This window comes from Molossus molossus, unplaced genomic scaffold (assembly GCF_014108415.1).
Source record: "Molossus molossus isolate mMolMol1 unplaced genomic scaffold, mMolMol1.p scaffold_m16_p_1, whole genome shotgun sequence".
NCBI classification, from domain to species: Eukaryota; Metazoa; Chordata; class Mammalia; order Chiroptera; family Molossidae; genus Molossus; species Molossus molossus.
This window is the reverse complement of record NW_023425344.1, coordinates 201,868,728-201,895,502: the sequence shown is the minus strand read 5'-3', so window position 1 is coordinate 201,895,502 and position 26,775 is coordinate 201,868,728. Positions and strand designations below refer to the sequence as shown.

Genomic DNA, 26,775 nt, shown 5'->3' with positions numbered 1-26,775 from the left:
TACTGGGTCAAATGACAGAATTATAATATGAATAGTAACTATTACATCAGTGTTAAATTTTCTGAAGTTGATAACTGTACTATGGTTACATAAGAGAATATATTCATTTTTAGGAAATACACACTTAAGTATTCAGGGCTAAAGGACCATGATAATTCTCCAACACTTCAGAAAAAAGTGTGTGTACGTATGTTAAGGACGCGCTCCAGCCCAGCCCTGGCTGGTTTGCGGACGAGAGTCCCGGGTTCGGTTTCCACTGGGGCATGTACCAAAAAAAAAAAGAGAGACAAAGCGCTCCAAAGACACACCGATGAGTCAATTTGGGTAGATTGTGAGTGTTCTTTTTGCTATTCTTATTCTTATAACTTTTCTGCTTGAAATTATTTCCAAATAAAGCTTTTAAAAATTGAAAAGCACTGTTCCTATGGCAGCCCCAGCTGCAGGTGAAATTGGAGGCCTGGCCAACTTAGAAAGATGGAGCACTGTGGAGGGTGATGCCCCAGCTAACCTGCGGGAAGGATGCCCTAGAACAGGGCTTGGAGGACCAGTGGGGCCACTGATTGGGCGCCTACCCCCTGCTTCCTTGAGGTTAGCCCTGGAGCTGGTCCCACAACAAACAGGCTTGCAGCACAAAAGTTCCATAACAAGGGATTTATTGCCAAACTTCAAGAAAGGCGCTTCATAAGCCGAAGACATGGAATGCCATCCTCCTCCAGTAGGCAGGCAAGGTAGCCCCTGCGTATTTTCTATCCTGCTCCCTACCCTGGAAGCTGGCTTCCCCTTGGGGCCCTGGCTGCCCAGGGGATGGAGACCCCATAGGAGCCAATGGCATTAGGCCACTGAGGTTGCCCCAGAGCTCTTCCCTCTGCCTGGTCACGTGTCAGAGGGGAAATGAAGGCTCTGGTCCCTGAAAGCAGGTGATGGCTAAAGCCCAGCAGCCCACACAGGAGGGCTGTTCCCCAACGCAAGACTGCAGGGGCTACACGACTGTGGATACTTGATGACACTCTTGCTCTCATACTGAGATGGATGGACAGGCAGTCTGTGACATGGGAGCCTCCTTTGTCTGAGGAGTGTGGTTTGGGGAGATCCATGGGGGCTCGTGAGCCATGACTCTGCTGCTCACACCCATCTATCTGCCGCAGAGTGGACATCTGTCTGCCCCTCCTGATCCCTGGCTACTACCCTCAAGAATAAAGTAGAAGCACAGTAAAGAAGGCATCAGCCTGCACTGGCAGGCCTTGGTGGGCACAACTGGTGGCGGGGGGTGGGACAGTGGGCAGCAAGGCCAGAGCAGGCAGTTGAGACCCCCTCTCCTCTTCCAGGAAACAAAAGTGCACATGCAGAAGCCCTGAGCAAGCCGGTCAGGAGCTGCTCCCACTCCCACGGGCCCAGGGAAAGTGGCTGCAGCCCTAAGGCCTCCGCACCCACAGGCTCTGCCCGCAGTCCCGCTGCTACAGCAGGATGGAGACGGGGTGCGCTCCCAGGGCCGGGGGGCGGGGAGAGGTCCAGGGTGCAGGCACGGCCAGGAGCAAATGCCCGGTCCACGAGGAAGCTCAGGAGCTCACGAGTAGTCCATCGAGGGCCTGAGCCAGACGGGTGAGGGGAAGTGGGGACAGAGGTGTGGTTTCGGGCCCCAACGTACCCCTCAGCATTAGAAGAAACGTCTGGGATACTGGACCTGTTTGAGTTGTGGAGGAACCACAGAGACCCAGATATAAGTCCCATCTGGGGAGGCACAGAAGTTGGGGCGGCTTCTCTTGTGAAGGCTGATTTATAATTAACCACATACAGGATTTTCTGTGCTGACACTGGGCTACTCTGAAGTTCACCTGTACAGAAATGTGCAAGGCCGGACGCAAGCTGGTCCAGAGGCAGGGACTAGACTAGGAGGCCTTTCCATTCCTCCTCCACCCCGGAGCCCTGTGTCAGGCTCACCAGAGGGGAAGGCCTGCAGAACAGAAGGCCCAGAGGCCAGGCGGCAAAGGCTTTCTCACACGGGTGCCTCCTACCTCCTTCAGAAGCCATCAGCTGAGGGATGAACCTACAGCCTGGACCCAAGGCCTCAGCAGCTACTGGGAACAGATGGGTGGGAGGGTTGGTTAGTTACTATCTGAAGCAGCCTTTGCCATGAGGCTGTCTGCCTGGGATATCTGGACATGGAGGCTGTGGGGGGGCTCAGCTATGCTCTATTCAGAAGTCAGGAATGTAAACTATGGGGGTGAGAAGCAGAGATGATGCCACCCCCAGAATGCCCAGTGCTGTGCCAAAGCCCTGGGGCAGGTCGGAACCACCACGCAAGCACAGAGGTCCTGAGTGTGTGCTCCCAGCCCATGCCAGAGGCCAGAGGTCAGGCCAGATAGTGGCCCTGGGTGGCACCTGGCACCACTGGCCAAGGCAGAGCAGGACACCAGGAGCCTCTGCAGGTCCTGCCCAAACCCTGACATGTCCAATGGCCCTTCAACAGCCTGAGTAGAAGCACATGCTTGGCAGGGCTGGGCTTTGATGAACTGGGCCGGCCAGGATGGACTGTGCCCTGGCCTGGCTGGCCCTAGGGTGCACTTCTCCTGTAGAGGGTCGCCAGCTCCTTCCGCTTCTCCTGTAGCCCAGGTGCTTCCTGGCTTAGCTCTCCCAGATCTCGGATATCCTGCAGGACCTGGGTGGCCTGCCTCAGCTGCTCCACAGCCTTGCTGAGCAACGTCTCGGCACTCACGGGGACCGGTTCACTGCCCAGCATCTTGTTCAGCAGTTTCTCTGTCTGTTCTGAGGCCACCTGCACTTCTAGCTTGGCCCGGTACAGCCGTTCTCCAGGCTGCTGGGGACGCTGGGGGCCTTCCCCAAGCAGGTCCCCCATGGAGGAGCAGCGGGGATGGAACTGAGGTGGCAAGTTCGAGGGGGACAGTGCTGTAGACATTGTTGCTTTCTTTTGGGGAGTTCCTGGGGTGCCCGCAGCCTGGGATGGCTGGACAGGCTCAGGACTGTCATCCACACCATTCACTGAGACCTGTGCTGAGCCTGAGGCAGAGGTCTCTGAGGTCTCTGAGGTCTCAGAGGTCTCTGAGGTCTCAGAGGCCCCAGGACTCTGGGCTGGCCCTGGAGCCTCCACCCTCCTCATGGAGGCTCTCAGTTTCTCTGATAAGATCTTGGGTGGGGGTGCAGGGGGCTTCCCACCCTCCTTGATCGAAGCCTCAGAAGTCTCAGAACAGGGCGCCTGGGGTGGTCCTGCACTCTCGGCGTCGGGGGGCTCCTCAGGGCCGGCGTTCTCCCAGCTCACCTTCAGTCTGTCAGGCAGGACCCTGTTGGGGAGCTGCTCAGAACTGTCCTTCCCCACTGAGATCTCTGAGTCCTCTTGGCTCTCAGGGTGGGCCTCAGAGCTTGCTGAGACAGGGGTTGGGGCTCTCTCCCCCATAGGGGTCTCCACTCTGTCACCAATGATGGTCATCTCAGGTGCTGGGGAAGGCTTGGTAGGAGGCATGAGGGGCCGGAGTATCTCCCGGGGCTGGGCTGCATCAGCATCACTGCTGGGGACAAACTCTGGTGGCCTGCTGTCCAGCACATCAAGGTCCAGGCGTACGAGTCCATCAGAAGCCGCGTTGGCTACCTAGTGGGGGACAGCATATGGGCATCATCTTGGATGACAGGCCTTTGAGTCTGATGTGCCCACCTACAAGGGAACAAAGCCCTCCCATCCAGGCTGCCCAGGTCCCCAGCCCCCCTCCCCACACCCTCTGCTGCATCTCTCCTCTCTCTCACTCGTAGAATTCCCTGGTCTAGAATCCCAGGCCAGGAAGTCAGAGCCAGGCTGTCCTCTCGGTGCCCCAGCCTGGCTTCTTCCAACCAAGAAAAGAGGCCATACTGTTTAGTGACAACTGTACTGGCCTGGGCAGCAAGGGACATCGTTCCAGCCCTGTTTCTGACCCTTCTTGGCTGTATGGTCTCAAGAGGGTCCCTTCTCTGCAGCCACCCACCCAGGACTCCCACAGCCAGTCGGCGCTGGAACCAGGACTCAGTATGGTCTCCAGAACTCCTTGCACTCGCTCACTTCTGCTTCCCCTCCCTGGAGACCTCTGTCCAGTCTGCCAGCCCACACTGGCCCTCTGACCCAGCTCTCTCCAGCCCCTGCCTGCCCAGCTGCTCAGCGGCTTGTGCCCACTCTCCTCACAGTCAGATGTGGCCCCAGACACAGGCAGCCCAGACCACAGCTGACTGCCAAAGGGAAACAGCTGCACCAAGCAGACAGCTGCCACCAACCTGGCCCCAGCAGCTGCACGTGGACCTTCCCAGGGAGCCTCAGAGGCCCTGGAGCAGGGCTGGGCAGTAGGCCCCTCTCAAGGTCCCTCAGCGGCTTGGAGTGTGTGGACTGCAGCCAGGACCCCCACTCCCTTTTACATGCACACAGGTGATCTGGCCAACACACACTCAGTCACCAGGATGACAGTCCCTCTCGGACTTCTTCTCAAAGGGTCTCTCCTCCAAGGCTGGCCCTCCCCCAACACCTCCTAGACCTCCCGCCTCTCTGGCTATTTCAGTTGTTCCCTCTGCAGATTTTTTTCCCTCAGCTGACAGACAGGAACAGGTTACCTCACCTCAAAACAAACTTTGGGGACCCTGGCCCATTCCCTTCTCCCTCTTTCCTCCTATAATCCCCCCCTTCAGTACCCCTAGCTTTGTAGCTCACAACAGCCCTGGGCTGACTCCTCTGAGAACATATGCTGTAAACTTTGCCACCTGCCTGTCCCTCAGTTCTGCCCTTGTGGCTGCTCACCTGGCTGACGACCCCTAGGTCCTGTGCCCTTCTCTCCCTAGATGTGCCACTCACCTCTCTGGCCTCCTCTTCCTTGGCTCTCTACTTCCCCCACTCCCCAAATGTAGCATGCGCTGCGGTTCTTTCCTGGCCTCCAATCTCTCTACCCCCACCACCCATCCCCATCAGCAACACTGGTCTGAAAGGGGCTCACTTACCCCTCCCCTTGCCCATACCTTCTCCCAGGGCCTTTAAACTGCCCAGCCTCCAGGTTTGGGGGCTCTTCCGACAACCCTCCCTCTCTGTCTAGTCCATCTCCCCCAGCCCTGCAGTCAATCACAGGCACAGGTGACTCTTGCTTCCCAGTCTCCCTCGCACTGGTCCCTCCCTTTTTAACCCCTCTGGGAGCCTGGAGGCCCTGCCCCAATGCTCCTCTTCCTCCTGGTCCCCTATTTTTCCCTCCCTAACCCAAACCTCCCCACCCCCCCATACCCTGGGCCTCAAACTGACCTCTGGGTGTGCCTTCCCGTTCATCCTGTCCTCAGTTCCGGCATTCAAGGTCTCCACAATTTCCTCCCCCTGACCCCACTTTCCCTGACAGATCTCCCTGTCAACGGGACTCGGCACACCTTGAACTCTCCTCCTCGTGCCTCATGCCACTCCCTCCACCGGGCATCTCCCTCACACCACATCTGCCAACTGAAACCCTTCCCGTCAGAGGGCCAGCTCCAGTGCCAGGGGGTCCTCTGTACACAAGGTAGACACAGCTCTGGCGGAGCATGTCCTTCCTCCAGCTGGAAGCTGAGCTCTGGGGGCACGGACTGGCCCCAAGTCCGTTTCCCTCCGGCACCCGCTCTGGCTGAGGCCGGCGTGTGGACCCCCAGCCCGGCAGCCTCGCCCTGAGCGCCTCTCACACACCGGCCTCCACGCAGACCCCCGAATGCCGCTCAGGAGGCCTCAGCTCCAGGAGGCCTCGGGGGAAGAGGGGTCCCGAGCCTGGCTGCCATCCTAAGGAGCTGGGGTCCCAGGCTCAGCTGACCTCCCATCTGTCTAAGCTGGGGACAAAGTCTTACCTCCTTCAGGTGGATCCTCGTAGGTGGCCGGCGCCGCTGACCCGCGCGCACCCGGTGCCGAGTCACGTGCTCCAGAGCACAGCTCTTGTCCACCTTTACCTGGGAAGGAGGAGGAACCAGGTCAGTCCCTACCAGGCCGTGGGGGGAGAAGGAATTACCCAGGTATTAACTCAAAGTCAGAGTCTGTTCCCGCATCCTCACTTCACAGGGTCAAGAGCCCCATTGCTGCCCCTTGAAGCATCTCCCCATGTCGGACCTCTGCTCTTCTCCGTTTCTACGCCGCCTGTGTCATCTCTTGCTGGCTGAGACTCGTCCTCCCCTTGCAGCTGCCCTCTTTGCCTCGGTCTTCCTGCCCTAACATGGGCTGTCTCCCCCTCCCCGTCTACTGCAAATATGTAAGTAGCCCTGAGGCTGCTTTTGGGCTTAGCTGGGGGAAAGGGATACAATAGCCCGTGGACCCCCTGGTACCTGCTTCCAGAATAGGCCCTGCCTTGGCCACAGCCACCCTCCCAGGAGCCCTGAGGATAGGTCCGGAAAGAGCAGGGCCTCTGCCCTTGGGTCAGGGTATATTGGGGACAGCATCTCCTCTCGAAGGGTAAGGGGAAGGGGTGGGGAGTAGCCAGGAAGCCACAGAGAAAGCTTCACATAGGAAATCCAGACTCTGAACCCCAGAGCAGCTTATCCCTGTGATGGGGGTGGGGTTAAGACTGTCCAGCCCCAGCCCCCAGGTCAGGCTCAGGACTCAGGCCACCTGAGGAGCCAACTGTCTGTTCCTCAGAGGAACTGACTCCACCCTGCCAAGACTGTGGGCTGAAGCCCAGCCCACGCTCCTGTACCCACAATATGTCCCCTCACCCCGTCTCACAAAATGGGAATATTTTCCCCAGCTAGTGAAGCACTGAGCTTGACAGTCACATTAACACATGACATAGGAGCGCGGCTCCAAGTCAGGGGCCTTGGAAAGATATGCTCCCCTCGGGTCTCAGACTTTTGCAATCCAAGGGTCACCCCGGGCAGCCTCCAGGTCCATTTTAGCCCAAATAGCTAAAAATCCATGATGTCAAAAATAATCTTCCCACCCTGGCCGGTTTTCTCAGTGATTAGAGCACTGGCCTGCAGACCAGAGAGTCCCGGGTTCGGTTCCCACTAAGGGAATGTACCTTGGTTGCAGTTTGTCCCCGGCCCCAGTTGGGGTCGCGTGGGTGGCAACCAGTCGATGTGTGTCTCTCACATCGATGTTTCTCTCTCTCTCTCTTCCTCCCTCTCTATCTGAACATGAGTGCAAAAATGTCCTTGGATGCCCTGGCTGGTTTGACTCAGCGGTTAGAGCGTCAGCCTGCAGTCCAGAGAGACCCAGGTTTGGTTCCCGCTAAGGGCATGTACCTCGGTTGCAGTTTGTCCCCGGCCCTGGTTGGGGCAGTGTGAGTGGCAACCACTCGATGTGTCTCTCTCACATTGATGATTCTCTCTCTCTTCCCCCCTCTCTCACTCCTGCTCTGTCTGAAGATAAATGCAAAAAAATATCCTCAGGTGAGGACAAAAAAAAAATTAAAACAACAAAAAAAAAATGTCCTTGGATGAGGATAAAAAAAAATAATAATAATAATTTTCCCTAGGAAATCTGGCCCCAGGGGACACCTTACCTATCCCAAGCCTGACTATGGCCACTGTTGCCACCATCACTTCAGCACAGGGGGCTGGGTGGTCACTGCAAACAGACAGGGGGGCCCTGGGCTAGAGCCAGCCTGGTTTACACTTTATGGCCAAACTGAAAGTAAGCTTCCTGGCTCTCAGCTCACCCTCCAAACCTCTCTGGCCTGGGCGCACCTGCTGTTCGGCTGCAACCCACAAATTCTACCCCACCACTTACCCATGTTTTCATTTTACACTTTTTTTTTTTTAATCCTCACCTGAGGACATTTTTGCATTTATCTTCAGATAGAGCGGGAGGGAGAGAGAGAGAAACATTGATTTGAGATACATCGAGTGGTTGCCACCCACATGACCGGGGCTGGGGACAAACTGCAACTGAGGTACATGCCTTTAGCAGGAACCGAACCCAGGACTCTCCACTCCACAGGCTGACGCTCTAACCGCTGAGCCAAACCGGTCAGGGCCATGTTTTCATTTTAAATAAGTCATTTCATTTCCTTACACCTCAGTTTCTTCATCAGTAAAGTGGGAATGCCACCACCTACTTTGAGGGCTGTTGTAAGGATTAAATGATGCAATAGCATGCCCCAGTGTTTTTTGTTTTTTGTTTTTTTTTATCCTCACCCGAGGATATTTTTCCATTTTTTGTACAGATAGAGTGGGAGGGAGAGAGAGGAAGAGAGAGAGAGAGAAACATCGATGTGAAAGGGACACATCGAGTGGCTGCCACCCACACGACCAACCAGGGCCGGGGACAAACTGCAACCGAAGTACGTGCCCTTAGCGGGAACCGAACCCGGGTCTCTCCGGACCGCAGGCCGACGCTCTAACCGCTGAGCCAAACCGGCCAGGGCTATGCCCCAGTGTTTGTAGCAGGGACTTGGTCTGAGGTGAGGTGGGGCAGGGTCCTCTCTGAGCTCACACGGTGGAAAGGGGACACAGCTGTCCACAGGACTTCATCGCACCTCATCAAAAGCCTTGTTCTTGCCTCGGTTGATCCCTTCATTGAGGGCTTTGATCCAGGATTCCTTCTCCTCCCCACTGGGTGCTTGGAATTTGATGTTGCTGACCTGCAGGGGGCATGGGTGGGGTAGATAGCAGATTGTTAACTGGGCTCATATTTGGGGTCTTAAGGAAGCTTCCCACCCCAGATCCCAAAGCTGGCCGTGGCACAGCTGGCTAGGAGCAAACCAAAATGACCCCGACAAACAGGTCTGACTCTGGGGCTTCAGGGGAAGGGAGGGAAGAGGTCCAGCAGAGAAGGGGCTCCCTCCCTGCATGTAGCTGTCAGACTTAGATTCGAATCAGCCTTGTCCTGTGGAAAGCGCTCCCACCTGGTCTTGCTCCATGTGACTGCTTGCCCCGGGCCAGCTGCCTCCCCTCTGGGCTCATTTTCTCTGAAGTAGTAGTCATCCCAGTCTCCTGGGACTGAGGTGACAGAGGTGATGGGCATGAGGAATGTCCACTGGTGAAGGCCCACAGTGGGCCCCACACCCAGCCCTGGCCCCAAATGAAAAAGTCCCAGGGTCTCCTTTCTGGCCTTGAGTCATAGACTAGAAAAAGCATTGGGGGTCAATTCCAACCTCCCATAACACAGATGAGGAAACAGAGGCTCACCAGATGGGATGGGATTTGATCAAGGAGGCCTGAAGTAATCCCACGATTCCTGACTCCATACCCCAAGCCACCCACACCACAGGTCCCTTCCCGTCTCAGGGGGGAGCTCCAAGCGCCTACATCAGAATCAGAGGGCAGCTCAGAGAGACCCCTCCCCCCTGCCTGCCAGGCCCCAAGGTCAGACAGGAAATGATGGAAGAAGTGAGGCCAGGCAAACTGAGAGCCTGCTCTGCATAGTGGACGTAGCAACAGGGCCTCTGAGTTAGACAGACCACCACTTACAGCTGGCTCACCTTGAGCCTCAGTTTCCTTATCTGTAAAAGAAGACCACCACCATGACCTGCCTCACGGAGCTGTGAAGTTCACTGACGTATTTAAAGTGTTACATCTGGAGTTGGGTATAGAGTACTCAGTAGTAAAAATGATCACCATGGCCTTCCTTCTGGACAAAACAGCCCCAGTTTCCTCATCTGGAAAAATGCTGAGGGCATTCAACCTGACTAAAGCCAGGGCCCAGCACATAATAGGTACTCAGTAAATAGTTATTGAATGAGTGAGCCACTAAATGAATGAACTAGCCCAAGTTTCCTTCCCTTACCCTGTTTTTGGGCCACTGCCTACTCCCTGACCTCAAGATGCCCTAGTTCTTTGTCAGGCGGGTCGCCAGCCTGCCCATCCCCCGCCCTGGTTAGCGCCTTCCCTCCGCCACTCTCCCCAGTTACATGTTATGTAACACCAAGGTCCTCCTGGCCCCCTCAGCATCCTTGTTATATAACTTCCTCCTGGCTGCCTCCCGCTTCTCCTCCTGCAGGGCCCTGGGTCCCACCCACCGCCCATGCCAGGCACAGCCAAATGCTCATTTGCATGACCAGGGTAAATTCGATCCTGGCAGCAGATCTGCAGTTAAGTCAGAAACCCCAGGGCACCTTGGCAACTGCCTCTGAGCCCAGCCATGAGGGCTGTTGGGAGCTCAGGGAGGAACAGCATTGCATCCGGGCTCTGCAAGGACCCACCCAACCTTGTGATGGGTTTGGGATGGACCGGAGCCAGCCCCTCCGAGCCCAGCTGCTGCTCCTGCTCGCAGGCCCCGAGTTGGTGGGGATCCTGCCTGGTGCAGAACTTAGCATCCCAGAGAGCTCGAGAGGCATGTACTTGAACTCAGCAAGATGCAGCGGGAGGGGGCGGAAAAAGAGCCCTGGCTCGGGGGTCGAGATCAGGCTTCTAGTCTCACCAACCTGCAATGGCAGCCTGCACAGGTCTTTTCACTGGGCCTCAGTGGGACAATAACAGAACCACTGAACCCCACCCAAACTGTGGCCCTCCCCACTGGCCAGCCCACCTGAGGCACCCTGAGGGGAGGTGTTGGCCAAAAGGCTCTCCTAAGAGAAGAATACAAGGATAAATGGGACCCAGCCCCACCCTGAGGAACCTATGATTCTGGCTAAATGAGCCAGGCATCCCACAGGGTGATCAGAACAGGGATAGGCAGAATACCAAGAAGTTGCTCCTCTTGCCCCGCCCCTCCCCCCAGGTCCTGAAGAGCCACCGGCTGCACAGGTCTCCACCCTAGTCCTTCCAAGAAGCTCCAGGGGCAAAGGCCCTGAGGACGGTAGAAGCAAAGAGGGGAGGACAAAATGGCAGAGAGGAAAAAAGTGGGAGGGGGAGGAGGCAGGAAGAAGGAAAGGGCCAAGCTGGCTGAGACCAGCAGGCAGTAAGGCCCAGCAGAGGCCACCCTGCTTTCTGGCAGCGTCTGCCTGTGACCTCATGACAGGGGCGTGGGGATGGAGAGACAGGAGGGAGAGGGGCATGCAAGACACTGGAGTCTTTGTTTATTTGATTAGAAGGAAAAAACAGGCGGCCTCAGGACCAGACAGCCGGGGTCATGTGACCTCCCAGCCAGCGGGCAGCCTTACTGAGGATGGGGAACACCCAGGGCGATAGGAAAGGAGAGTGAGGATGTGGGGGTGGTGGTACTCCTGGCGGTCCCTCGTGTGCCCTCTGGAGAGCTCCCACTCTCTTCTGTGAGCTCCGCGGGGGGGGGGGGGCAAGGGTTAGGGGCCCTTGAGCTGGAATCAGGGTATACTGTCCCCCCACTGCTCTGCAGCCCCCACCAATTGCTCCATAGCTGCTGGGGACTGATCATCTTGTTCCCAGAGTCACCCTGAGCCCTCCTGCCTCTCTGAAGAATTGGGGAATGGAAGGGAGGGTGTTGGTCAGAGCAGGTGAGACTGTAGCTGCACAGACAGGCCTTTCCGAAGGTGCTGTCACCCTGCACTGAGCCTGACCCACCTACCCCACCACCAGCTGATCCTCAGAACAGGAAAGAGGAGGCGGCCCACGCAGAGGGCAGCAGCAATGCGCCCTCCGCTCCACGTCCACACAGCTCACTAAGAAACACACAGACCCCAGACAGACTGTGGCCAGGTGGACACACACCTGTACATAAAGAGATGCACACACATGTGCTGGACACACAGGACCTTCATGCATAACAAACTCAGACTGTCTCTCACATGCACATACACGAATATAGGGCCCACCAGAGAGAAAGCAGGCCTCCAGGACAGGTAGGAGTTCCTGGTCTGCAGACCAAAATATGGCTCTCTTCCTCCAAGAGCCCTGAGCCGTGAGACCTGGGCCCTGCCCCATGAACCCTCATACTATAAACCAGCCCCCACCTTGCGCACACCCCCAATCCCAGGGTCAGAGCCCTGCAGTTGCTTCTTTGCCCCCACCCAGGGCAGGGCAGGACAAAGGGTTAGTGAGTGCAAGAGCACGGAGCCCTCTCAGGGCCGCTGAGGACTGGGCTCCTGGCCTGCCAGCTGGGGAAGAAACAGAATGGCCTCCCGCAGGCCCAGACCAGACCCGCTCCCAACCCCCAGCTTCTGTGACTCAGCTCCACTCTGGGAGGCTCCACATGACGTGCAGAGGTCGGGAGAGGCGTGACCCAGCTGCAGATGGGCGAGAGCTGGAGAGAGGTGCTGTGCACGCCAGCCTCGAATCTGACTCCCTCCTGACATCTGTGAAACTACACCATGTGTCAACACTCAACCAGACTCCCCGCCAGGGATATGTGGTACAAACAGCACACTTCATCTGCACACACAGCATGTCCCAGGGAAGAACTTCTCAGGCAAGAAGCTTTTTCCAGCATCAGCCAAGGAAGGAAAGTGCAAGGGCAAGAACGCTGGAAGGCTGCAGGATAGAGGGCCTATCCAGATAGGCCTGGGACAAAGGGAGGCCACACCTTCCCCTCTGGACCAGACTGTCAGGTGCCAGAGGCCTGGTGAGATGAAGGCCTCATCTCCAGCTTTCCTGCCTCAGCCCTGGGTCTCCTGTGTCCAGGGTGTGGGAGAAGGCCAAGTGCCCCACCTCCCAAAGGCTACTTTCCAACTACAGCCTGGGAAGGAGGCCCCAGAGCCTTGAAGGGGAGAGGGGAGCAGAGCTCTCAGCAGAGCCCTAAATGCATCTCCTATCAACCAGCAGCTGGGAAGACTCCATGACAAAATGAGCAAAAGATACAACCTGTGGCTGCCCCAGATTTGAGCCTCAGGCACCCTCCACAGAGAACGTGCAGGCTGCATCCAGGCGCCCAGCCTGGGCTTAGAGCCTCCAGAGATGATCTTCCCAAGCAGACCCCAGCCTAGAGGAAGGTCAGGCCACAGCAGGCACAGCCCTACCTTGTTCCCTGGGGATCGCAGCAGGATGAATCGGTGTTTCCGCTTGAGGAGGGCACGAAGTTCCTGGCACTTCTCATAGCTGCCCAGCTCCACGGTCTCCACACACTTCTGCTCATCCTGGGGAGGGAGACAGAGGGGACAAGACAAGAGATGGTGAGAGCTAGACAAACCCAGACCCGCAGATATCCAGGCCCTGCTCAGACCCTGGTTCCATTCAGCAAGGGCATTACTTGGTCAGAACCCCAGGCTGCCAATCAGTCACCAAGATGAGGAATTCAGACCCCAGCAAGTCTGTGCTGGCTGGAGGGACACCCTCAAGGCTCACCGTGCACATGAGATATAGGGCTCACAGTCCGGAGGTGGGGAGCAGGGCTGACTCAAATGTGCCTAAGGCAGTAGGAGGAACCGGGGAAGCTTTAAAAGGTTGCCTGAGGGTCCATGCAGGCCCAGAGACCAGGCAGAGATGTGTGGCAAAGGCAGCCTGGAGAGGGGGCAAGTTGTCACAAAATGAGAAAAAGGCTTCCCAGGCAGAGCCACAGAGGGAAGTGTGAACAAGGCGTATGTGGGGCTACGTGCTCTGCCTTCACCACAGTGATCCTGAGGTGACTTCTCCACTGGCATCTTCCTCTGCCGACCCTTGGCTTGGGGAGAGAGGCCACTGTCCATGGCCCGCACAGCGGAGAGCACAATGGTTCCTTTAAGATCACCCCAACCCCAGGCTGTCATCCTGAGGCCTCATCAATAAGGGCCAGTGGCCAGGACAGTGGTCAGCCCCATCTAGGCCACCCCTGGACACTAGCTAGACTCTCTTCTTGCCCACCAGCCCTGGCACCTGAATGTTTTCTCCACCAGGTGACTCCAGCAAGCTGCCTGGGACAAGCTGCTCCCTCAGTGGCGATCAGTTGGTTCCTATTCCAGGAAGACCTGGCTGGAACAACTTCTGGATGTGGCAGTCTCACCCTGGAAACTCCAGGGAAATATAAACACATCCTGGGGCCCGGCCGGTGTGGCTCAGTGGTTGAGCGGCGACCCAGGCACCAAGAGGTCGCCAGTTCGATTCCCGGTCAGGGCACGTGCCCAGGTTGTGGGCCAAATCCCCAGTGTGGGGCATGCGGGAGGCGGCCAATCGATGTTCTCTCTCATCGCTATTTCTATCTCTCTCTCCCTCTCCCTTCCTCTCTCTCTAAAATCAATAAAGAAAATGAAAGAAAAGAAACAGACCCTGGGTGGGCAGGGACAGGGGAAACACTGTCCTGGAAAGTGGCCAACAAGTGAAGCTGCTGTTGGACGCCAGCAGAGAGCCAGCAAGAGCACCCACCCGGGGAGCCCCTCGGTGCTCTGCAGTTTTGGGCAGAATATCTGGGAAATATTGACTCAAATATTTGCAGAGGAAATGCCCCAATTTTCCTCCATGAATCTGCACATACAGTTGGCCCTCTGTGTCCGAGGGTTCCACACCCCTAGATTCCAGCAACCTCGAATCAAAAATATTTGGAAAAAACAGTTACATTGTTGCTTACATATACTGTGTAGTTAGGCCTACCATGGTTGCTTTTTTATTTTTTAATATGTTTTCATTGATTTTTTTAGGGAGAGATAGAAACATCGATGTGAGAGAGAAACATCCATCAGCTCCCCACTGGGGACTGAGCCCAAAACCCGGGCATGTGCCCTGACCAGGAATCAAACCGGGAGCTCTCAGTCCATGGGACGATCAATGCTCAAACACTGAGCCACACCAGCTCGGCCCACGGTTGCTTTTTTACTGAACATGTACAGACATTTCTTTCTTGCCATTAATCTCTAAACTCTATTTACATAGCATTTACATTGTATTAGGTATTATAAGTTAGAGATAATTTAAAGTACGTATATGAGAGGATGTGTGTAAGTTATACGCAAATACTATGCCATGTTATATAAAGGACTTGAGCATCCATGGATTTTGGTGTCCACACGGGTCTTGGAACCAATCCCCTGTGGACACCAAGAGACAACTGTACCATGCAACCCGGACACATAGTGAGCATTTTCTCATCCCTGATTCTCCTGAGCCTCTCGATCACTCTAAAAGCCTAGAGTCCCAGTATTTGCCTTATTTTATAGAGGAAGAAAATGAGGTTTGGAGGTGAACTGATTTTCCCTAGGATCACAGACACAAATATAAGGGGCAGAGCCAAACTCAACCCCATATCCTCTGCCTCCCAGGCCAGAGCTCTTCCCAGCACAGTGCACGCCTCCCAGCCAGGGCAGAGGCTTGGTCAGCGCTTAGCAACAGATTGCTCTGCACCAGTGGTCCTCCAAGTGTAGTCCCTGGTCCAGCAGCAGCATAAACTGAGAACTTGTTAGAAATACAAAGTCTCCAGGTCCATACTTACTAAATCATAATCTTAGGGGAATCGGCCTGGAACTCTGAGTTGTAATAGCCCTCCAGCTGACTCTGATGTATACACAAGTTTGAGAATCTCTGGTTCTCAACCTTGGTGGCACTGGGACCTTTAAAGATACCAATGCCCTGTCCGGCCAGTGTGGCTCACTGGTTTAGCATGGAGCCATGCACCAGGAGGTCGCTGGTTTGATTCCTGGTCAGGGCACATAGCTGGGTTGTGGGCCTGACCCCCAGTTAGAGGTGTGCGGGAGGCAACCAATCGATGTGTCTCTCTAATCGATGTTTCTGTTTCTCTCTCTCTCCCTCCCTCCCTCCTACTCTATCTAAAAATTCATGGAAAAATATCCTCAGGTGAAGATTATGCCTGGGTTGTGGGCTCGATCCCCAGTAGGGGGTGTGCAGGAGGCAGCCGATTAATGTTTCTCTCTCACATCAATGTTTCTATCTCTCTCTCCCTTCCTCTCTCTAAAAAATCAATAAAAACATAAAAAATAAAAAATAAAGTATTTTTCAAAGCAGATGACTGTACAGCTAATGTGGATAACTACTGATCTATCCTCTCTTCAGCCCCTCAGGGAAAGGGGAACATATGGCCAGGGCAACCTGGTTTTTCCCATCCAGAGTCAGTCAAGTGTCTCCTATTTTTGCCTCTACACATCTCTTTCCAACCCCTAGCCTCCAATCCCTTCCACGTTTCTCCATTCAACACAAGGGACAGTAAAGTCCACCTGATCCACTGTCTACCCCATGAGCCCGAGCCCTGGTGCTCTCTTCCTCCTTTGAGGTCCCCCATCCACAAAGTGCCTGCCAGGTGCAGGCACTGAGCTGGGTGCTAGGAACACCTTGCCATAGGGAAGAGCAGTCTAACCCTCTGCTGAGCATCTCCCTCTCCTCTGTGCTGCACATGTCTGCTCTCCTTTCTGATCCCTTACAGAGTCCTACAAAGGGGCAGCCCTCAAGAGCAACATATATAGGACCAGTTTGCTGAACTGAATACCTGACCCAGAGTGAGACCCCAGAAAGTCCTCACCTACTAGGCATCCAGAGGAAGGGAGGTGCTTGGAAAAGGACCCCCAGGGGCAGGGAGTGCAGCTCACCTGCCCCAGGTACACATGCTTCTCCACCTGGACAACTACTGAACCAAACAGTCAGTCAGTCCACCTCCACCACCCAGCTCCCTATGGCTGCCTGACCTGGGTCTCCTTTCCACTCGAAAAGCTGAATCATCCATCCCTTCTGTGGCTCAGAAAAACGGATAAACCATCAGGCGCTGGGCGGGGGCAGCATTTTTGGAATGACAGCAAAGAAACAGCCAAGAGCCATTCGCACTAGCCTAGTTCCTTACATCAAGAAAGAGGAATTTAACTAATAAGCATTTCTCAATTTTTACTCCTAGGCCAAGCTCCCCACCCCAGAGAGGGCTAAGTTCTTGAAGCTTCACTGAGGTTTATAATAGTGATTTTTTTTATTTTTAAAAGCATGATTTAGATTTTTCATGTTTGGGGGATGTGAAATCCTTCCTGCTTCCCAGCTGTGGCCAGATGTGGAGAGGCAGCCCCGGACAAGTGTGGTAGAGCCTGACAGACTGATGGCTGGGGGCCTGTCACTCAATTCGTAGGCAGCTGGGACTGGAGGAAGCTTTGACAATGCCCTCTATTTATAAAAACATCCCCCTGCTGCCACCACAGCACATCCTCATTTGGTGAGAGCAATGGTATAGAACATCTGGGGGGCTGTCTACACACCATCCAGCTGCTTCTCTGACACCCTAACTCTGTGAGCCTGGGCCTCAGGCAGAAGCAGCAAAGTGCTTCTCAACGGTAGCTCCTTTAGTCACAGAGACCTGGGTGCCCAATCTTTCTTGGCCTGGGACAGCTATGAATTTGCCAAGATCCCCTGAGGCATGCTGAGAGGCTGATGAGAAACAGGCAGGATGCCCTTTCTGCCGCCAGGCCAGTTCTTCCCCATGTATTCCATCTGTCAAAGGCGTACGGACAGTGATAGCCCGTTTCCAGTGGATGGGCCCTCTGACAGCCTTAGCCTCAGAACATAAACATCATATAAGTAAAAGCCACCGTTCCTCCTCAGGTCTTCACCCAGAGTTGTTAACTCTTTTCTTTTTTTTTTTTATCCTCACCTGAGGACATTTTTTTCCATTTTTTATTCAGATAGAGTGGGAGGAAGAGAAAAAAAGAGAGAGAGAGAGAGAGAGAGAGAAACATCGACGTGAAAGGAACACATCGAGTGGCTGCCACCTGCACAGCCAACCAGGGCCGGGGACAAACTGCAACCGAGGGGCGCGCCCTTAGCGGGAACCGAACCCAGGTCTCTCTGGACCGCAGGCCGATGCTCTAACCGCTTAGCCAAACCAGCCAGGGCAAGCTTTGTTAACTCTTAACACACAATTTTAGCATCCTTGGTTGTCCAAGTTCCAAGCCTGCTGGAATGAGAAGGGACACAAGCCTGACGTGGGAAGATGTGAGGGCTGTGAGAGGCACAAAGACAGCAGAAGTGGCAACTGGTAGCCCGATGTTAACGGAGAAAGAAAAGAGGAAGAGTACCGTCTGGCAGCACAGAATGGTCTGACTATGTGACTCTGAGCCACCAAGGTAAGACTCAGTTTAGGCTGGTGGCTTCCTCTGAATAAAGAAGGCAGAAAATACCCAATAGTTTTAGAGAACTTCCACCAAAAATAAGTTGCAGTTTACTTGCTGGCATTAGTGGGCGGAAAGAACACTGGATTTGGTTCTAGACCTGGCTCCTTCATCCACTGAGATGCTGAACAGTCATCTGGCCATCCTTGGCCTAGGGATCCATCTTTGTGGAATGGGACATGATGACCACATTCATGGGTGTTTTGAGTGTCATACAAGAGCTCTAAACACACGAGCGGTATTATTCCCACTATCACTGTTAAAAGGAGCACGGTTTAGTGTTCTGGAACACTCACACATGTGGAACCTAGCCCAGGGCCAGGGAGTTGCAGTGTAGGTGTGCAACTGAGAAGACATACACATTCTCATGCACACACTCTTCAAAGAGCCCCTCATCCAGGACCCCTGGACCAGCATCGAGAGGTCTTGTCCCCTGCCACAGACACCCAGAGATCAGGTACTTGTCCAAGGTTGCACAGCATAGCAAAAATGGAACAGGTCTTCCAGTCCCCGTTCTGGGATCCCCCTGCTGGCCTGGGCTGCCCTACGTTTGTCCCCTGCCCCAGCACCCCCAGCCTCAGGGCCAGGCAGGTCCTCACCTCATTCTCGTAGACCAGCAGCTGGGCCTGGCAGAGGAGCAGGTAGCGATCTTTCCAGAGCCCTAAGAGGCCCCCGCTGCTCTTCTTGATCCAGCCAGCCTTGTCCGCCGTCCGCGCTCGCCGAGGCTTCTCACCTCCCTCCTTCACACCCTGTAAGACAGCAGCAGAACATGCCGTGACGGCTGCCACCACGAGGCCACACAGTCCACAGGCCGAACTAGGGCATATCCCTGTGCTAGGTACCTACTGATATCTTCCCATGTGAGCTTCCCCACAACCCCCAAGGCAAATATTCTTAATCCAGTTAAAAATAGCAGTAATAAAAGCAGCAGCAACAACATTAGCAACAGCCACCTTGTATCGAGCCACATGTTACATTCTCCTACTGTCTCATTTAGCCCATACAACTACCGCCTGGGGCGGTGGCATACTTAGCTACATGTTGCAGCAAACTGAAGAGAGGGATAACTTGCCAGTCACACAGCTGGAAGGACAGAGCCAGAATGCAAACTGGGGCTCTAACTCTACCTTCTTCCCGCTCCACCATTCTGCCTCCCATGTGTTCATTCTTTTTTTGTTGTTAATCCTCGCCAGATGATTTGCCATTGATTTTTGTTAGATGGAAGGAAGGGAGAGAAGGAGAGAGAAAGAGAGACAAACATTGATGTGAGCGAGACAGACACATCAATTGGTTGACTTCTGCATACACCCTGACTGGGACGGGTATCAAACCTGCAACCCCGGTATGTGCTCTTGACCAGAAATTGAACGTATGACCCTTTGGTCTAAGAGCTGCTGCTCTAAACATTGAGCAAAAACGGCCAGGGCAGCATGTGTTCATTCAACCAGCCAACAAATGCTGTACTGAGCACCTACAATGTCACGGGTGCTGGAGCAGGCAGAGAGGAATAAAAATAATGAATCTCTGCCCTCACAGACTTGGCAATTTGGGGAAGAAGGAGCTGAACAAATGAACACTAAACATAAACACATTAACAAATGTTAAATGCTACAAAGGAAATAGTGAAGGGGGCCTGGGGGATGAGAGAGGACAGTGTGGGACCTGGTTCAGGTAAGGTGGCCTAGGAAGGCCTCCCAGAGGAGAGGACATTTAAGCAGAATCAGGAGGATGAGAGGAGGGAAGCAGAGAGTGGGAATCTGCCTCTCTACCAACTGCCCTGCTAAAGAACACCCTCGGAAGTCCCCTGCTTCTGCCGCAAAACAAGAGGCTCCTCTGCCCTCCTCCCCACCTGAGTCCAGGACTTTGGGGCAGCCACCCCACCTGGTGAGGGTTCCATGGGATTTGCCTTCGACCAGAGTCCTTCTCTAAGCATAGCAGCCACCCTGGGGCCTCCAGGCTAGCCACTGACATCTTGTGCCCCCTGACTACCTGCTTGGATAGCTGGGTGCTAGGCGTATGCCTACCAGATGGGGTCAGATTCACCTCTGGTCCCCAGCACCCAGCACTGTTCCTTTACACATAATGGGGCTCAAGAAATGTCTCTGAAATAAAAATAAAAGTACACCAAATTTGTTAACCACTCTGCTTCAGTGACTGGTAGCCACAGTAGTAGGTGTGGAGGGGGAGGGTAGAGGAGAGGTGATCGAGAGCCGAGAGCCGTGTCAGAATCTAGAGGAGCTAGAAGAAAATTAGCACTAATTTTGACTACTTTGTAATTTACATAAAGCTCAAAAAAGTGGCCCCAGTTAAAAGGAGCATACCTCCCCCCAAGGGATACCCTGTGGCCACAGCTGCCTTTGGAAGAACAAACCCAGGCAGATGGCAGTGTGGTGAATTGTTGGGGGCTGGGCAGAGCAAGGGCTCCCTGCTTTCTCTCATGGCAGGGGAGCCCGAACCTGGTTCTCACTATGCCCCCACCCTCTGAACTACACACTCTGGTAGTTGGGAACCTAGCTCTGAAGCCCAGTCACACAAGCCAGAGGCAAGTCACTTGGTCTCTCTAAGCCTCAGTTTCTTCATCTGTGAAATCGAGATACAAATAGAAGAGGCAAAGATTATATATAACTCCAGCCCTGGCCAGTGTGGCTCAGTTGGTAGGAGCATTGTCCCATACATTGTAAGGTCTCAGGTTCAATTCCCGGTCAGGGCACATACCTAGGATACGGGCTCAATCCCCAGCCCCAGTCAGGGACAGTGCGGGAGGTAACACTGATCAATATTTCTCTCTCACAGTGATGTTTCTCTCTCTCTCTCCCTCCCTTACCCTCTCTTTAAAAATCAATGAAAATGTCCTCAGGTGAGGATAAAAAAAAAAAAAATGATATATAAAAAAAAAAGATTATAACTCCATGAGGCCAGAGATTTCTGTTTTGTTTACTGTTATATCCTCAGTGCCTAGAAACAGTCTGGTCCACAGTGGGTGCTCAAAAAATGTTTGTTGCTGAACAAAGATATGGCATATAGCCCGGCCGGTGTGGCTCAGTGGTTGAGCGTCGGCCCATGCACCAAGAGGTTGCTGGTTCGATTCTGGTCAGGGCACATGCCCAGGTTGTGGGCCCGATCCCCAGTGTGGGGCATACAGGAGGCGGCCAGTTGATGTTCTCTCTCATCGATGTTTCTCTCTCTCTCTCCTTCTCCCTTCCGCTCTAAAATCAATAAAGAAAAAAATGTTTAAAAAAAGAAAAAAGATATGGCACATAAAGCAGTGCCGAGGACATCTGAAGTTAATAAATGGTAGCTGTTACTATTGTTATTGTTGTCACCGCCATGCCCTCTGACTCTCAGGGACCTCTCTCCCTGCGCCTGGCTCAGAATTGAGACCAAGGCCCTTTCTGGGCTTAGCTGCTGGGCATCAATGCCCCTGGAGCTCCCTGGAGTGTGAGGTGCCCCTCAGGGTCTCTCTCTAACTTGTAGATGACAAGAAAAATGGAGAAGTGGGATAGTCCCAAACGGTCTTCCACCATGGAAGATTGAGGAAGTGGAAGGCTGGCCCACAGGCCAGTATAAGCCACCCTGACCAGGAGAAGAGGAGACTTCAGGGCCCTTTACAAGAAGAGGGAGGTTCTCTTGCCCTGGCTGGTTTGGCTCAGCGGTTAGAGCATCAGCCCGCGGTCCAGAGAGACCCGGGTTTGGTTCCCGCTAAGGGCATGTACTTCGGTTGCAGTTTGTCCCCGGCCCTGGTTGGGGCAGTGTGAGTGGCAACCACTGGATGTGTGCCTCTCTCACATCGATGTTTCTCTCTCTTCCTACCTTTCTCCCTCCCGCTCTATCTGAATATAAATGCAAAAATGTCCTCGGGTGAGGATTTAAAAAAAAAAGAAGAAGAGGGAGGTTCTCATCCACCCAACTCCCCCTCCCCCTATCACCAGAGACCCTGTGTTCATTCAGCCCATGGACCGTGTGACCCACAGGACCTCATTCCCCCAGGGCTGGAAGGGATGCAGTGGGAAACAGGAAGCCCCCCCACCCATTTCAAACATCGCACCCTCCACCAGTAACTACAGTACTGTTGGCCACTTCCTAGGCCTGCAGGCTGTAGGTCTCTTAAACCAAGCAGTAGAGATGGTGGGTCATGAAGCCACTGCCTGGTGTCCCGCCTCTGAGCTCCAAGTTCCCCTCTTGCTTTTCAGGGGCCCACCCACCATCCCATGGGATCTCACACCTTTTTCTAACCCCCTCCACTCGTGACCTCCCCTGCCTGCCTCACCCACTGACGTGTGAAAACTTCCTGCCAGCTGGAAGCTCCCAGGGTGCAAAGCTAGAAACTTGTGCCTTGACCACTGTCCTCTCTGGTTGTAGCAGAGCAGTGCCCAGGGAATACCATGGCTGGATTAAGTAGAGAAGCCAGTCCAGGGCAGGCCCAGGAGGGGACTGAGGCGAGAAAGCACTTGGGGATGGGGGGGCAGTGATAAGTGAAGGGTGCAGGCATGAACCAAAGCCCAGGGAAGGGTCTCCTTATCAAGAATCAGCCACAGCAACAGACACAGCTACCTGTAGGGAGACCTGGCTGGACGTCCTGCTTGCCTGCCACCCTTCACCCAGCTCCTCTCCCTGCCCCTCAGACATTCTCCCACCAGTGGGCCTGACTATGCCCCAATAAGTTTTAATAAGTGGCCCCTCCCCTTGGCAGGGCTCACAGGGGATGTTTTGTCCTGCTCAGCCCAGTTTCTCGGCCTCCTCTCCTCTTGTTGACCAGCTGACCACTGTTCTTCCTGTTTTGCCCTCTCCTCTCCCATCTATCCTCACTCAAGCCCTCCTCTGCCCACTATGGGCAGCTTCTGAGGCACCCCTAGGCACCAGCGTGGCTCCCCTTTGCCTGAGGTGGGAAGGTGTCTGGGTCATTCATTAAAAAGAAAAAGATGCCATGCCCTGACCAGTGTTGGCCTGCAAACTGAAGGGTCATGGGTTCAATTCCCAGTCAAGGTCATATACCTGGGTTACAGGAGGCAACCAGTCGATATCTCTCTCTCTCTCCCTTCTATTCTATCTAAAAAGTCAATGGAAAAATGTCCTCAGGTGAGGAATAACAAACAAACAAAAACTAAATTAAAAAAATCTTTTAAAGAAAAAGATGCCAGCCCTGGCCGGTTTTGGCTCAGCTGTTAGAGCATCGGCCTGGGGTCCCAAGAGATCTGGGTTCGGTTCCCGCTAAGGGCATGTACCTCGGTTGCAGTTTGTCCCCGGCCCCGGTTGGGTCATGCGGGTGGCAGCCACTCGATGTGTTCCTTTCACATCGATGTTTCTCTCTCTTCCTCCCACTCTATCTGAACAAAAAATGGAAAAATGTCCTCGGGTAAGGATAAAAAGAAAAAAAAATTTAAAGAGGAGAAAAAAAAAAAAGAAAAAGATGCCAGGTCACCCTGACTCTGTGCACAGAAGAGAGCAGGGAAAGCCACAACACAGGCCATGACAGAGAGATGGAGACCAGCAGAGGAAAACTTGCTGGCACCTCACATCACAGGGAGCTTATGATGACCATCTTTGCCCTTTAACTAAACCCAGTCAAACTCTGCTAAGAACCCACCATGTCAGAGCCCCGTGAGGAACTTCCAGTCTGGTGGGGGCAATGCAGACCCTGCCTGAGAGGGCCCAGCTTGTTGGGAGGGACATAGCACCTACCCGGAGGGATATGTCAGTCCCAGCTCCCTAATGGGATAAGGGCTTGGGGTTAGTTTGGGAAGCCCTTGCAGAAGGCAGGGTTTTGATAGGACTGTGAAGAGGGAAGGAGACACACACCTTAGCCCAGAGGAGAAGGAAAGACACAAAGGGTATCAAAGGCCCTACACGCTCAACTTCACTACCAAATGAGAAAGTACAGCCCAGAAAGGGCCCAAGATTAGCTTGAGGTAACAAAACCAGTCTTGGGACTGGACACTGCCTGGCCTCTCTCTAGCTGGGAAAGGGCAACTGAGCAGCCTGGAGCCACTGGAGGCCAGACCAGGAACAGGCATGACTAAGAGGGCAGGAGGTAGAACTCCAGGGCAGAAGCAGGAAAGCCTGAGTCCAGGGTTTTCAACCTTACTCCAGTGTCAAGAACACCTCACACTGATATTTGGAGTTTTCAAAGCTTCTGCACATATCACTGCATTTCTGGATCACCCACCTCCCTCATTTTATAGTTGGGGAAATGAGGCCCTGAGAACACAAGTGACAGATGCCCAGGGCCCAGGCCTGCACTCCTTCCCCAAGCCTCAGCTTGACAGGGTCTACCAACCCACTGCACAGAGGAGGTCACTAAGGCTGAGGGGGCTCGGCACCAGGGTGGCTGGGGCTTGGGGAGGAAGCTCAAAGCCAGAGGGAGGACTGAAACAGCCATGTGGGAGTGAAATGATGAGGCCAGTCTGGGGTCATGAGGAAGAGCAGGTGACTATGATCTAAGAGGGGTTTTAGAGAAGCAAAGATGGGACACTGAAGCCTAAAGAAACAAGGGTAAGTGACTGGGAGAAGAAATGGGAGAAAAAGAGTTAAGGAAACCAAAAGGGAGGTAGGGGAGAGGGAGCCCCTAGCTGTGTGGGGAAGAGGTGAGCAAGACCTTAGTTAACCCAGCTATGCAGGGAGCTTTTGGCAGAGTCAGTAAGTGGCAAAGTTAGAAACTCAGAACCAGAGGGAGTGCAGGGCTGGGCTGGCCACGAGACAAACCATGGGCCCAGGAGGCCCCAGGAGAACTTCCCTTAATTGGGGGCCAGAGCAGATCAGAAGATGGAGTAATCCTGTCCCACATCCTCTGGGAGAAGGGGAGGGGCCACAGCCAGACAGTCCAGCCCTCACAACAGGGCCCAGGGGCAGGGGAGGGCATCCCTACCTCTGTAAGCAAGAAATCAAAACAAATCACAGTGGACTGACTTTGCCCCCTACTTCCACCCACTCGGAAAGAAAAGGCCACAATCATACTGTCAGGATCTGGGGAGGAGGCCTTCAGGCCCTATAGTTTATAGAAGAGGAAACACAAGCTAAGAGGGGAAGTGACTTATCTACCATCCTACAGAAACGCAGGGCCTGGCCTGGAGGGAACCCTGACATCCCAGCTGCCCCTGGGCAGTGGCCCCAGGAAGTAAGGAAATGGGCACTGATGGGGACACAGGCAGCCTGGTCCACTCAGGGTTTCCTAGGTGGACAGCGTTACCCCAAGAGTGAAGGCTTCATCTTTCCTCCCCACCCACTCAGGCACAGACATATCCTTCCCCTCGGCGAGGAGAGACAGAGGCTGACATCCCCTGAGGACAAGAAGCAAAGTCCTCTAGACTCAGCAGACCCTCCTCTAATGTATTCATTCCACAGGCACACATTAAGTGCTTGCAGTGTGCTTGGATGCTGGAGCTGCTGGGAGAACTGTGTGTGCAAGTAAAGGGCAAGAATCACAGAGTGCCTGACCCCACTGCAGGCCAAGAAGGTCCTGAGGGGTAAGAGAGAGACTCAAAGAGGTACTGCTGGTCCAGCTGCCCAGTTCCCTCCCCGAGCTAGCCCTCCCAGAGGTTCGGGGAAGGCAGGGGCTAGAATCAGCCCCTACTGGGCCAACTCTAGGGTAGGTGAGAGGGTAGGGTAAAGAGGACTCAGAGGGACTTAAACAGAGGAGAATAAAAGCAACTTCTCCAGCTCCCAGCCACCAGATAGGGTCACAGACTCAAGATTGCTTCAGAAGGGCACTCCAGGACCCACAGACTCCTCCCCACCACACACACACACACACACAGTCTGCCCCCTCAGAATCCAACCTGGCTGGCAAGGAGAGTCAGTGGTAACCAGAGTTCGAACTTAACACTCCAGGCCAGTTTCAGCAGAGCCTCAGTCTCCCCGTCAATCCAATGGGAACAATAACATGCCCACAGTCGGTGAGAGAAGCCAGAAAGATAATGAAGGAGAATGGGACGTTGAAGTGCCGGACACGATCCCTACCCCCGGCCCTGCCTCCCCTGCCTAGGCTGTGCCTCGCGGGGCTGGGGGTGCTGGTGTCCCGAGACCCGCGGGAGAGGGGCTGGCTGGAACAAGGGCCTGAGCCCGGGACCCCAACCGCCGTAAGCTGCTCGAAGACCCCAGCCCTGGCCCCCCGCCTGGCCTGCCCTCACCTCCTCCTCCATGGCGAGTCCGCTGAGGTCCAGCTGATCGGCCGCTCTGCCGCTCACTCCCAGCGCCGCGCGGGCTCCGCCACCTCCATCCACGCCCGGCGGGGCGGAGGCTCTCAGCGTTCTGTCCCGCGGGCCGCCCGGGGCCCAAGAAACTTCGGGGAGGCGGGGCCGGGGGCGGGGAGAGGCTTCCGGGGGCCTGGGGGCGGGGCCTCAGGAGGGGAATAGCGGGGCCCGGAGGCCGGGGCAGGGGCTGGAAGCGGCTGCGGTGGAGCGGGGCGGGGGCGGGGCGGGGGGAGGAGCCTGGGCGGGGCCGGGCAGGGGTCTAGGGACTGGGAACCCGAGCTGGAGGAAGAGGGAGGGACAGGGCGGAGAGCGGCTGCTCCGACCCGCGGAGGGAAAGGGACTGGGTGGGTATAAAGGACGCAGGGGACCCGAAGGGGAGAGGGGGAGGGGGTTTCCGGCTAGAGGCGGAGGAGAGGGATGCGGGTGGGGCCCGAGGGCGGGGCCGGGTGGGGCCGGACCGAGCTAGCTCCCGAAACGCTGGTAGTTTGTGCCTTTGAGGTTTCCTGACCCGAGTGGGCTGGGGTTACCAGACTGGCCATGCCGTCCTGGGCGGCACGGAGATGATGCCACCAAGAGGCTCCTCTTTTCTTTGCCGACGCCAGCAGCGGCGACGAGTTGGTTCTCTTCTCCCAGGCACCTCCTGGCAGGGCAGGGCCTGGAACTTGAGTCCCATCCGGAGAGTAATACAACCGGAAGACCTGGGGCTAGGGAGCTGGGCTCCTGAGTCCCCTTGGGGGAGGGGTTCTGCCCCTGGCTCTCAGGGTTCCCCAAATGTAGTG

General features: G+C 54.9%; 1 protein-coding gene across 1 annotated transcript; it reads right to left on the bottom strand.

Moving 5' to 3' along the window:
* Nucleotides 1-151: 151 nt before the first annotated feature.
* Nucleotides 152-26,025, bottom strand: PLEKHO2 (pleckstrin homology domain containing O2). Its single transcript, XM_036265841.1, has 6 exons — nucleotides 25,934-26,025; nucleotides 18,410-18,559; nucleotides 12,768-12,884; nucleotides 8,436-8,540; nucleotides 5,818-5,916; nucleotides 152-3,601 (listed from the first exon to the last, which is right to left on the bottom strand). The coding sequence occupies exons 1-6, from the start codon at nucleotides 25,943-25,945 to the stop codon at nucleotides 2,552-2,554; spliced, it is 1,533 nt and encodes a 510-aa protein (XP_036121734.1). The 5' UTR covers nucleotides 25,946-26,025; the 3' UTR covers nucleotides 152-2,551.
* Nucleotides 26,026-26,775: the final 750 nt, after the last annotated feature.